This window comes from Amblyomma americanum, chromosome 5 (assembly GCF_052857255.1).
Source record: "Amblyomma americanum isolate KBUSLIRL-KWMA chromosome 5, ASM5285725v1, whole genome shotgun sequence".
NCBI classification, from domain to species: domain Eukaryota; kingdom Metazoa; phylum Arthropoda; class Arachnida; order Ixodida; family Ixodidae; genus Amblyomma; species Amblyomma americanum.
The window spans coordinates 129,386,873-129,400,754 of NC_135501.1; the positions used below are offsets into that span (position 1 = coordinate 129,386,873).

General features: G+C 46.3%; 1 protein-coding gene across 1 annotated transcript; it reads left to right on the forward strand.

Annotated features, from left to right (window-relative positions):
- The first annotated feature begins 7,251 nt into the window (after nucleotides 1-7,251).
- On the forward strand, nucleotides 7,252-12,605 carry LOC144134184 (uncharacterized). The gene is made up of 5 exons (XM_077667143.1): nucleotides 7,252-7,400; nucleotides 8,579-8,643; nucleotides 9,135-9,234; nucleotides 10,204-10,401; nucleotides 12,585-12,605. The coding sequence occupies exons 1-5, from the start codon at nucleotides 7,374-7,376 to the stop codon at nucleotides 12,603-12,605; spliced, it is 411 nt and encodes a 136-aa protein (XP_077523269.1). The 5' UTR covers nucleotides 7,252-7,373.
- The last annotated feature ends 1,277 nt before the right edge of the window (nucleotides 12,606-13,882 follow it).

Below are 13,882 nucleotides of genomic sequence, written 5' to 3' on the forward strand. Positions count from 1 at the left end.
CGTTTTGTCGAACCTGGGCTCCCACTTGAACCACCACCCGCCCTAAGCGGCGTGAGTGACTCGGTAGTTTAGGCAATGTTTAAACATGGTCTTGCCGACCTTGCCGAGACGAAGTGCTCTGTTCGAAGCTTCGATGAGCGGGCAGAGGCTGTCCTCCTCACCCTCGCCCATTTTTGGTCACATGCCACACAAACGTACTTGGCGAAGTGGCCTGGTCGAAAAATACCACAGAGCCGGTCCCAAAATACAACGAAAATTTTGTCCTGTCGTTACGACAATTTTTGTTTTGCTGCGAAACTGTCTGTTGTGGTGACAGAACGGGATCCATCGTTACGACAGGGGACTGCTGAATACTGCAGAAAATTATGTTGCTACTACAAGAATTTGTTGCGAGTTCCCAAAAGACTACAGGAAAGCCTGTTGTGGAAACAAAAACTTTCTGCTTTTCGATATGGAATAGAAGAAAGCTGCGTCGCATATCTTACAAATCGCTGACACGGTCGCTCCCTCTCTTCTCTCCGCAGACGCCGAAGTTTTTGCTGGAACGACGGACACACCCGACTAAAGTGGCGAGGTGCTGACGGACGTGAGAAAAAAGTGGGCCACCTGGCAGACGAAAAGGATGGTTTTGAAATACTCGCTCAATGCGTTGATTTGTCATTACTCATGCCGGACAAGTCAGCACGAGCCTGATGAGTGGTCCTGGCAAAAGAGGCGTGCAGCACAAATTACAATAGAATGTGAAGGACGCCTAATGGAAGATAATAAAAGGGATTCCTACGTTCTTTCCGTATAATAAAAAAGGAACATGACGCCTTGTCGTAGGAATAGAAAAACTGCAATCCCCAGCCCAGACCAGACAAAAATTGTGAAGAGAAGCAGGTGTGCCGTACAACTTGATACAAGAACTCGTCTTTTTCGCCCTCTGATTCCTTGACGGGTGCAAATAAAGTTATTTCATCATCCTCGGAAATAGAGATTCTGTTCCATAAATTGATTTGAAGAGAAACCAATGTGCACAGCCAAAGCGTAAGGTCAGGACGCACACCACAGTACCATGGTGGCAGTCCAATCTACGATTGCAACCCGCATCGCCAGAGGTGCCGATATTATGAACACACGTCGCCCGACACAGGGGCGAAATCGGCAAGTGTGGGTCTGACTCCTAGCGCACTACACTCGGATACAACTCTAGAACGGAGTAGTCCCGTCAATGGACCCCCTTCCAGCCAGTGGCGTCGGCTGGTCCTCATGAGCCTGCTAGCGTGACAATGCAGGGTGTGGCGCCAGAATGCAGAGAGGGGCCTAACCCCGAACATAGAGGGAATAGATTAGCTTCTTTCTTCTGTCACTCCCTGCTTTGTCACACTGAAAGGGTCATGAGAATCGGCCGACGCGATTGGCTGGAAGGGGGTGGCTTTGACAGGGAAACGCTGCGGCGATGTTAAGTTGTATTCGGCTATAAAAAGCGTCTCGTGAGTGACTAATTGGCATGTTGCCATGTTCTTTCCATATAACAAAAAAATAACATGACGCCTTGTCGTAGGAATAGAAAAACTGGAATCCCAGCCCAGGCGAGACAAAAATTGTGAGAGAAGCGGGTGTTTTCTAAAACTTGAACAAATCGGTTGCTGTGCCTGTTAAAATAGTGCTTCTGCCTTTGCAGTCGTGTTGGGGCCTTGTAGCACATACGTTATACTCATGTGCTACATTACGGACTTTCTGGTTATCCGGCACACCTTAGTCGTTGCAACGTTTTTTAGAATCTGAAAAAGGAAACGATGCACCTTGATCGCCTTGAGAGCACAAAATGGCCACGCTGCAAACCTATAAGCGGGCCATGAGGGAGATTCGTCTACATGTAGGTATAGTTTAATCAAGAAAAAAACCTAATGCGCACAGAGACACAACGTTGCTATTTTGGCTAGTGAGAAAATTTACAGGCTGTCACGATAGCCGGTAATGCGAAATTTGATCTCAGGTCTTCACTGCTGGCACGTGGCGTGTTACGCTAATAGCCGCCCGCCAGGATCCTCCCCTTGCAGCCACCTCCTGCTCCGTTCCATACATAGCAGAAAACGCTGCCAAAGCTAGCGTGCCTGTTCGCGCAGTCATTACTCGTGCCAGACTAGTCAGCACGGGCCCGGTGAGTGGTCCTGGAAGGAGAGGCGTTGCCTGCAATGTCTGCGCCCCAAAATTAATTCTTCCTAAAACCGAAGTTGTTAAGGGATTCATTACTCATTGGCACCCACCCAAGCGCAGCCATACGGCTACAAAACTTTTGACCAATCCTGTTGCCACTCCGAGGTATTGACCGATTCGCTCTCGCCCTGCCATAAGCTTGCCGTCCCGGTTAGCGCAGTTGGTAGAGAGACTGCTCCGGTGAAGCGGTGGTCCCGGGTTTGAACCCCGGACCAGGAAGAATTCCTCTTCTACAATGAAGTTTCTGAGAAAGCTGTACCGCTTTCCTTTGTAACCGTATGGCTGCGCTTGGGTTGATGCCAATCAGTAATTACCACCTTAACACAAACCTAGTTCATCTTGGGGGACTCCCCTAAAACATTTGACCTAAAACCAAAGTGAACACAAGCCTATTTCGTGGCGACAGATCTTAAGTGCCATGAATGGCAATCTCCTGTGGTTTGTTTTACTTACCACATTTTCGTCTCCCAACTCATCGTGACTTCCAGAAATAATTACTTTGGCGGTCCGATACGCGGCTAAAAGGGCGAATCGCCCTTACTCCATCCGCGCTTAAAAAGTAGTTCACAATCGGTGAATGTTATCGCCAGAGGCTGCGAGCACTGAACGCCTCACAGCTTCCATCGTAGTTTTCAGTGTTACCTCTTCGCTTTATACCGCTCATTGTTTTAGCCCTAACGCTCACCGAAGCTTCGAGATTGACGAATATGTGGCAGAGTAATATTGTTCCGCGGACGAACTACTTCCGCAGCCTTGGCACCGTTGCCTGCAAGGCATGAAACAGAGCTAGGTGGCGCTTCGCTCTTCTACTAACGCCCTTATTGTTTCCGCCATAGTACGGAGTAATAAGCCCTCAGTCTAATGTGTGGAAAACTGAAGAAGACATACCCGCAACACGTTGGCGACGCTTAACTTATCAGTTTGCGCGGTATTCCGCGTATGCATTCAGCTGCCCGTCAAGCTTGACGATGTGAAGCTGTGCGCTAGGGCGAAGAACCAAGAAACACTTCTTATTAAAAGTTAAACACATTAATGACACTTAGGCGCGGGAGCGCGCACACATGCAACACATCCCACGAAGCATGGGCGGAAGACTTCGCACAACGCAGTGACAGGCTGGATGGATGGATGGAAGGCAGGGTTTGGGTTTATGGGTGTTTAACGTCTCAAAGCGACTCAGGCTATGAGAGACGCCGTAGTGAAGGGCTCCGGGAATTTCGATCACCTGGGGTTCTTTAACGTGCACTGACATCGTACAGTACACGGGCCTCTAGAATTTCGCCTCCGTCGAGATTCGACCGCCGCGGCCGGGATCGAACCCCTGTCTCTCGGGCCAGCAGCCGAGCGCCATAACCACTCAGCCTCCGCGGCGGCTGGATGGAATGTAGGAGCGTGCCATTTGAAACTGGGTGATGGGGGTGGCAGGGGCTGACACCTGTCGTGCAGCAAGCAAAGCACGAAGACGCGAGCCAAACATGTGCTGCATGGGAGCTGTCACATGTGCTCAAATCTCACAACGGCAGCAGAGAGATTCCAACTTGCGTTAAACAGGGTAGAAGTGCGCTGTTTTCAAACTTCATTTCGAACAGCGCCTTTTCAATGCCTCAATATATACGCTTCAAGTCTTGCGAGTCTAATGTTTATACTCCCTCTCGCATGATGTTTGCAGCCGTGGACGAGTGAAAACTCACGAAAGGCCCTCTTTTTTCCGAGCTGCACGCCAAAAAGTGTGCCGGATGTCACGCCCTTTCGCAAGGACTACTGGGGGTTTTTAGCCGACGGCGCCGCCAATAGTAACGCTAGGCGCCGCGGCGGTGTCTGCTGCAATGCCTGCTGCGCATGCGCAAGCGCCCTGCGACGGCGGCCAAGTAGGGAGGGCGTATTTGGAAGCCGGCGTCAAACACTGTGGCGTAGCCGCCTCTCCTGAGTGCTTTCCCTCCTCCATGTTTGAAGCACCACGGAAGGCAGAGCTCGGTCGTCCTATCAGGGCTAGTTCCAAAATATTTCAGCAGTGTAGGACTATAAATAAAACAATAATCACAGCAATTCAAAACGTACAGGTAGGTGTGGATGGTAGAGTGTTAAATCACTGGCGAAAGTAACAAAGCCCGTACGGACACAGCTCTGAGGACGAAAGCTGCAAGGAGTAATGCTCCGCATCTTTTTCAACATCGCATCAACCGAGTCGGTTCTGTCGCCTGTGTGCCCTACACCGAGAGTGCGCTGTTTTCGCAGACGGGCGAAGCTGTTGGCTTTCATAGTTCCTGAAGCGCTTCGCGTCGGATGTGGGGCAGTTTAATCACGAATTCTCTCATCAAGAGACGGAAAAAGGCGTCCAGATGATAGAGTGAACGCTTCTCCAGTGGTCAGCGCAGACGTTGAAGGTGGGCCGAGTGCACCGAAGAAGGGTGTTGGCGGAAGAAGTCGCGAGCGGACGACGAAGCTAGACGATTTTGACCTGAGCGTGTTGCGAAGGGCGGTAGACCGCTTTTTTTCAGAGAGGGGACATTCCTGCCATTGCCAAGGTGGTGGCGCATTTCGAAAAAGACACGCTACCGACCATGTTGAGAGCGACAATGCAGAGGAGGCTGAAGAAATTTGGCTTCCGGTACGAGAAGTGCTCTTGGAATGCAATGCTAACCGAAGCGACGCATAGAGTGCAGTGTCGCCGCCGGTACCTGCGCCAGACAGGATAGACGTCAGGACAGACCTATATTTTTCACCGACGCAACGTGGGTCAGTGCCGGCCACACGCCAATTCGAGTGTGGACACACTGCACTATTAACCACGAAGCACATCGATCCGGACTGTGGATTGGTCTACGAAACCTCAGTGGCATAGGTGGCAGGCTTATTGTGACGCACTGTGGCAGTGAACGAGGTTTTGCCGAATTCGCAGCGGAAGTTTTCCGAGCTAGAAAAGGAAAAACTCAGCGAGGAACACTACAAAAAGTGGTTCTCCCGGAAACTTCTCCCTCTATTACCGCCAGGCAGCGTTATAGTGATAGACAACGCGCTATATCATTCTGTGAAGTACGATAAAGGGCCGCCGATGAGTAGCCTCAAAAAGGACAGACAGGCTTGGCTGTCCGAAAACGGTGTCGCGTGGAGCAGCGACAAGATGAAGGCCGAACTCATGAAGTCTGTCAACAACGTGCACACAGGTGGCGAGCGATACCATGTAGTCTTCACCCCTGCTGGCCATCTCGTTTTGCGCCTGCCACCCCACCACTGCCAAGTGAACCTGATAGAGGTTTTCGAGCGACGTCCTGGGTTTCGTGGCCAGTTAAAACAGAACGTTGAAGCTCCGAGACGTGAACCCTGTGTTTTGACAAGGCATCATGCAAGTGACTACCGAGAAATGGAAGAATTATGTGCACCATGTTAGTGAGGAAGATGTAATGAGAAAACTGGACCACATCATCGACGATGTTGTTGACCAAGGAACAGCGATTGTTGTCAACCAGGAGGACGAGATACCCAGCAATGCTGAATCGAGTTGTGGTGAAGACGATGAGATGAGCCCCTTTAATGTGCTAACATGATACCTTAAATGTGCGCGCACAAGTCGAGACCATTCAGTACTGTCAAAGTGAGAGTAACGAAAATGAGGATATCATCCTCTCTGATAAGATATGGCAGACGCCGTAATGAAGGACTCCGGATTAATTCGACTGCTTGTGCGTTGCCTTTCGTACAGCACATGAACTTGTGCTTTTCACCACTATGAACATTAGGCGGCCCCGGCCTCCATTAGACCCAGCTTACTAGTGCAGTGACCACGCTGGAGAAAAAAAAATTATTAGCACATGACAGCAGCATTGAAAATATCTGTGATGTGAGAACAGAGAAACTGATACGAACAGGTGGTGGCAAAAAAGAAGTAGGGCCAGTCCCTTTGGAACGGTCGTCCGCCTGTCCAAAAACAAGTGAACAAAAGAATAAAAAGACAAAGCGGCGCCTGCTAGTACGCTACTAGAACGCCTTCTTTCACATGGGTGGAGCCAACTATCTGGTGGGGCTAAAGTCCCTCAATGAAGCAGAAGCAACGAAAAGCTTTGATCTTTCCAGCTGCTCTCCTCTCCCAGCGTGCCTTTGTGAGCGGACATATCTGAAGGTTTCCCAATTCATGTGCTTCACTTCCCGGCGACGCATTCTGCAATGCGCGGATCGGAAATGGTACACAGCACACAGTGATCGCTTCCTATGTTAATGTTGAGATTGTCCCATCTCACACCGGGGATATTTCTTGCAAAGGTAAGGTGGGGGCGCGTACCCCTAGCTACACTGTTACCAATGCGCGTAGGTTTGTCAGGGTCGATGCGTGAGGTGTGCCTTAGCGCCTCAGCCAGAGTTTAGTTCCCTTTCTACTGTTAATTGAGTAGCCCCTTCTGAATGGGGCGCGTTAAAATCTCCGCGGCTGAATGCGCCTTGCGGATGAGGGTAGTCATTTTCATGCTGTTGCCTACAGGTGGACTGTATACATTGCTAATGTAGAGGGGCGGGCGCGTTTTCAGTAAGATTTGTGTGAAGGTATGAGAGACCTCCGACATTTCCAGATTTGTTGAGAGATTGCGGAGTACAAGTGCAGCTGTGATCGAACGGGACTCAGCCGTCAATTTCTCGTTGTATGCTTAGTATCCAGTGAGCTTTACTTAACCGTCCATCTCTAGAAGGGCTATGATTACCGGTCTTTTTGTTTGGGCCAAAACTGTATATTCCATAGCCTTACGCTTGGATCTGAATCCCATGTAGTTCCATAGCCATACTATAACAGGAGCGCGGGTGGCAGTACGTGAAGTTTGGGAATACCGCTGGCGGACGCACGCGCCGACGCGTCATCGGTGGGCGGGAGAGCCCAGTGCCGGTGCGAATAAGGCGGCGTGCAAAGCGACGGCCGCGCCACAGGTGGCGGCTTTGCTCCCAACTTCCGGGAGTGAAGCGCGCCGTTTGCCGGTCGCTTCTGTGTTGTTGCGACGTGGCTTTATCTTTCTCGGTCGTTTCTTCGATGAAATAAGGTTTGTCCGTGCATCTTCATTGCGATAGGAGCCCGAAGCGATGTCCAATAACAACTGTTGTGTGGTTGGTTGCTCTAACACATATAAAAATACGCCGGAGACGCGATGCTACTCGTTCCCAGCGCGGCCCTATGAGCGGGAGCGACGACAGCAATGGATCGCCGCTGTTCGACGGCAGAGGTGAGGAACTGATTCCATTTACTTTAAAACGTCAAATTTTTTATTCACGCCTCTTTTTTTAATGATGCAAGGAAGTGTTCGGGATAGTCGTCGTCTCATCATAAATCGTCATGCTGCTGCGACTGAAGTTCACATAGGTAAGCAGTTGACTGCGCATCGCAGCTAGGGCATGTGCAGGGCGCTGTTGCTTTGGTGGTGGTATTTTGAAAGAACTCGTTACGGGTATTGCCTGCACCGTGATTATGCGCTCAATTGTTGACGGTATACGTGTGTAATTTGCCCCCTGCATGAGTGCATTTTGGGGTCACTGTCGAGATAGTTCCGCTATCGCTCGAAAGTTTCGCATGTTGATATTTATCGCGCCTCTGTGTTTTCGTGTTGAAACGTTTGCTTTTTTAATGGCGATAATTTTAATGCACTGGTTGTGGGTATTGTCTGCTCTGTGATAATGTGCTTTATTTCGATTAGGATATGTGAATGCTGCGTATGTTGTCCCCTGCATGACTGTGTCTCGGCGTCATGGAGATAGTTTCGCTATCGCTAGAAGCTTGATCTTCATTTTCTGCATGTTGATGTTTTGGGCCTGTGTGTTCGCGCATTGGAACTTCAGATTGCTACCGCGTGCAAGACCTCTGCTCATTTTGCATGGATGTGGTCTGAGCTTCGTTTGTGACGCGATGACCTCATGCTTGCAGTGATTTTGTGTCCATTTTTTTGTAGTTAATTGTGTCTAGAGGCAGGACAGCACATTGCATTATCAGGTCTCTCCCGCCGCGGTAGCCCTGTGGGTTCGGCTGTTGATCCCAAGGACATGGGTTGGACCCCGCCGCCGGAGGCGGCATTTCGATGCAGGCGAAATAAAAAAAAATATGCCCGTTGGCTGTACGATGTCAGCGCAAGTTAAAGACCCTTAGGTAACATCATAATCGCTTAATTTAGCGCAAAGGACAGGACAAAATAAAAGACGAACACGCTGTCCTGTGCTGTTAAATTAGATGCATATGATGTCAAAGCACCAGCTAGCCCAACAGCAAACTGTTTTGAACCCCAGGTGCTAAATTAATCTGCAGTCTTCCGCTACGGGGACCCTCATCGCCCATGCAGCCAAAAACCAAACAATTTATTCCCTTTTGCTTTAATGGCTGTGTTTATGTGTGCTTCTGTCATAATTTTATTAGAAAAGACGGGAGCCTGTGGGAGCCGACCAAACACAGCAGGATCTGCAGCAACCATTTTGTAAATGGTGAGAAATCCAACGACCCTCGGAGTCCAGCATATCTGCCGACCCTATTTCCAAGTGAATACAGACGCACCAAGACACCTTCTGCTTACAGATATGAAAGGTGAGATGAACTAGCGAAAATATTTTAATCAAATGGTGTGCTTTGTGGCTGGCATTATTAAATGTGAATGGAACGGAACTTGGAATGAACTGTGACAGAGAGAACCAAATAGGGCAGGCGATACTGGAAATGTTATGATTGCTTTACATACTGTAGGTCCTAGTGGCTAGCAGTTGTGGTGGTAGGATTATAACTACGCATTGTGTCATTGCTTTAACTATGCAGCTAGTATGAAACTGATTCAACTAGTGCTAGACCAAATACAGCAATAGTATTCAAAAATTCATTAACTGTGGAGCAATTTTTGTTGCTTGTTCTATCTAGGTAATGACTTTTCTCAATGAATATTGATTCACAGTGTAACAATCCTCAAAGAGTTGTCTTAATCCAGGTTGCGGTCACGTGAACAGAGCAAAGAACCCACATCAAGCTGTGTGCAGGAAGTGGCTACTGATGAAGAAGGCTACGATTCCACAAATGGACTCATAAGTGTATTTCTCTTCACATACCCATCCTGAAAAGCTTTCACAATACCAACGTTACTAAGCTGATTTCACGAAGTTCTGTGTTGACTTGAACAACAAACAAAGCTTTGGAATTTCTGGCAAGCTAGATTTAATGCTTTCTCCCAGTTTCTTTGCCCTTAATATGCTTGTGTCTATGGACATGACGATGTTCTAGTCTTTGGTTTCTTTCTTTGTATCAGTTTGCACATAGCATGCTGACATTTTGTGCTTTCAGTTGTGTTGTTATCTAGGAAAGTTGCCCAAGACATTTTTAAAACATTGTGTCAGTGAACATAACACACCAGAAGTCTTCATTAATCGTTACAGCACAATTTCAGGTCATTTGCATATATGTCATTCATATTTTTTCTTTAAAAGATTGCAGTTTATACTGGTGCTAACAAACACTACGATTCACTGCATGACTGCATTGTGTAATGTGGGGAGGAAATTTTGAACAAAAAAGAAGTGACTGTGCCTTTCAATGAATGCAGGCAGAAACACAAACAGACCCCTGTACTTGGACTTTGGAGCCAGATATGCCGAGTCTGTTCCTTTGCTGCATGCAAAGTTGCAGTGCTGAGACACAGGTAGGATGGGAACTAGTATGCATATTTGCTCTAATTTCATTGCACCTGAATTGACATGTACCTAAAATTACATATATTTTCTTGTTGATACCTTTCTGCAGCGCCCCAATTTTTCGAAGTGTGGACTGGGTGTTGTGCTGTGTAGGTACAGCTTTGAGATAGCAGCTAGCGCGTATGATAGATAAAATACTTCAGATTGGGAAATAAACTATGTGTTAATATTTATCTTAAGCACATTTTCAGTTTTGTCATTATTCACTGCATTAATCTTTAAGCAATATTTAATGCAAATGTGTACATAAAATAGCTTTGTTACCCTCTAATAAGCACGGCTTCAAATGATTGTGTGCGTAATTTCTTGCAGGCTACCTTTCCTAGCAAGAAGGAAACAAAGAATGCCGCATGGGGCACTTCCTATGGCGTCAAGGACAGCGCGTGTGACCCAATGAACATCGACAGCTTGAAATCTACCTGTAGCTTTCGAGGCTACTCAAGTGTATCTGCCTGCTCCAGTGAAAAGGCCTCAGACATTTTAAAATCCATTGCTGGTGTGTCACTGCCAGTATTTTCAAAATTGCAGAGCATTGTTGTGGGGGTGCTTAATGTCAGTGGGGAAGAGGAAATTGTAAATGCATCAAACAAACTCCTCCTCTTTCTCATGAAGCTAAAGCTCAATCTTTCCTATTCGGCTTTAGCGGTCTCTTTTGGTATGCATAGGACAACTTGTTCACGACATTTTTTTCTGATTTTGAATCTTTTACATGCCAAAATGCGCTGTCTTATCTACTGGCCCTCACATTCAACCATTGAGCTCATGATGCCTGAATGTTTCAAGCCTGAGTATGCAAAATGTCGAGTCATTATAGATTGCACTGAGGTTTTCTGCTCAGCACCAAACACTGTGCATGAGAAAGTGCTGATGTTTTCTAATTATAAAGGCACATACACTGTCAAATTTCTTGTAGGAATAACACCTAGCGGAAATATCTGCTTCTTATTAAGGCCTTATGGTGGCCGTGCCACCGATTCATTCATAACAACTGATTCTGGTATTTTGCACTTGCTTAGCCCAGGAGATCTTGTGCTTGCTGAAGGGCTTTCCTCAAATCAGAAGTGCACTTGTGGAACGAGGCGTGCTATTTCAGGTGCCTACTTTTGCACGACCAAACCAGCCTTTTATTCGTGAGGAAGTTTTTACCTCATACAAAGTGGCATGTGCAAGAATACACTTTGAAAGATGTATTCAACGTATGAATCTTTTCAGGATATTGTCAGAAAAGTTGTCTGCTGATTTGCTTCCTCACGTCTCAAAAATAATTGATATGTGCGGTGTGCTTACAAACTTACACAGCCCAATCATTAAAGCTAAAGAGTAATGTGGTAATGTGCAAGCTGTCATGTTCACCATGTACAAAATAGACAGATGACGTTACAGTGCAAGTATATTCTTTTGAGGGCTGGTTATTACCATTAATGCACAAAACCATTTTTTACTGCAGGAAATAAGTAGTTATTTTTTTAGGATCTCATGTATCTCTATCAAAATAGTTGCACCCAGGATGTGTTTAGTAAAAGGTACGCATTGCAGGATACATTTCTTTGTCAAAATTTTGAAACATCTATTGAAAAACATCGAGAAACTTGGGACTTGTTTGACTGTTGGGAACAGTGATCTGATTGAGACATGAGAAACTTAGGCTGCTCAGTGATCCTATTACTACACAAATCTAGAAACCTGACTGTGTGAGAGCACAATGAGCACTCAACTTCCATTTATACTTAGGTTACATAACTAATATAGGCATTTAAAAAAATACCATTAAAAGTAGGTAAGCCTTGCAATGCGAGTATTAATGTCTCAGCAAGATCTCTGGAGTGCAGCCATAGCTACATTTTTGGTAACAGCTTCCACGGTGGCTCGGTGGTTATGGCGCTCGGCTGCTGGCTCAAAAGACGCGGGTTCGATCCCTGCCACGGTGGTCGAATTTCGATGGAGGTGAAATTCTAGAGGCCCGTGTGCTGTGCGATGTCAGTGCACGTTAAAGAACCTCAGGTGATCGAAATTTCCGGAGCCCTTCACTACAGCGTCTCTCATACCCGGAGTCGCTTTGGGACGTTAAACCCCATAAACCACAAAACAAATTTGGAAATAAGCAGATTTTTTGTCAAAATGCAATACTATGTATATTTTTAAAAATCCAGGTTTTGGTTTACCCTGTTGAGAATCCCGTTTTCACTTACTTTCCGAGTGACCATGGCAACTAACAATCATTGCTATCTTTTAATTCCCCGACTGAACTTATAGCGTGACTTTTTTGTAACATTTACAGATTTTAATTTTAAATACAAGAGATATTTTGGCATGTTTTGTGTTGGTGGATTGCACAGTCAGGCGGGCAATATGTACAGGGTCGTCTAGCTCGAGCTAGAACACGTATGTGCCACATTTTGGATACTTGTGAACTAATGGGCAGGCAGAGAGAGTGAATGCAGCTGCCATTGTTGCCAAACTTCTCTCAGGTGGTCAAAAACTAGACATCACTCTCGTGTGATGCTATGCAGAGTAGGGATTTAAATTCATCGAGCACTCCTTTGTTTCAGCTTGAAGTGCGATTGCTTTGTTACTCGGAGTTGCTTAAGCACTCACCGTTTCAGGCTGTCATATGCATTCAGAACATCTTGAAGCATTTCTTTCGTGCTCTGCATTTCACACTGAGTTTATGTGTACAAATACTTTTTCTGCAGTATGTGCACAATGAGAGCTGAAGGGCAACTGAGTTTGTCAAACTGCTTTTACGAAAAGCCCACTTTTTCTGCCCAATACATTCAAGTAATTGAATGAAAACACCTCACCCTTTTTTGTTCTATCTTATGAGCTCAATGGCAGTGATTTGCGGTGCCAGTTACCCAGTTGTAGAAAAGCGCACTTGCATGTGCAGTGCTCTAGACTGTAAATACAGTGGCTGTGGTATATGTTTGATAATCTATTAGTTGTTTTGTTGATTTATAAAAATAAAGGGGCTAACGTATGATTTTTTTTGATAAGTGAAGCAACCAGAAAATGCTGATTCCATGCTGAAGATGAAGTATGAAACTTTTGGTAAAAAGAACTCATTTCTCCGAGGGATCAATGTTTACAAGAAATTCTTTTTTATTTAGCCTTTCCATTGTGCTCGTTCCTTGCTTCCTTAGTGTTGAAAATAGTCTTGACACTATGTCCCTAGATTTCATCAGTGGCACTCAATCCTTTTCTAGTTTAAATTTTCCACGCTGATTTAGTTCTTGTCCTGTCTTGACAGAAGCCCTAAAAAAGCCACCAATGTCTTCAAGCCTGCTTGGATGATGTTGAAAACTGTCTTGTTGTCTTTTCAGCAACACTTTTCGTTTTGACTGCTTCCGTCATTCTTGCTCTTTATTCCTTTCCGTGCACCATGGTCATGCATCGTGGCCATGTATCACTATTGTTGGCGTGGCGCCCCACCACGTTTTCTCACCATGGTCCCTCGAATGCACTTGCATTAATATCTGAAGTAAGTTATCACGCTGGCATCCTGGGAACAAAAAGCCGTTTATTCATGGGCACAGAACACATATATATAGCACGAGGTGACGTCACGCACTCCAAACCATGGCGACGCTTCCGTGGCTGATAGCGCGCTGATAACGCGTGCTCATCGCAACCACGCGCTATAACAATATCCAACACTGAATTGAAATCTTTGTGATGCACAGAAGAATACACACCAGTTTACCTGAAAGTGGGCATCACTTCTTTTGTTAGTGCCGGTAACAAATACTTAAAATAGAAGTTCTCAAGCTGCGGAACAGCCTGAGCAATGAAGGCGTTGTCAATAGGTACCTTGACTGTAATGTGCTGCTGTTTCGAGTACACATAGAAGAAACACGCTTCTAAACCGAGGACATACATTGAAACTTGAATTTGCGTGTAATACATTTGTGTACGCTTAAGCTCCAACTTGCCATCTTGAAAAACCAGGTATGGAACACCAGATATGGTGTTTTCAAAATCTACAATAGGTTTG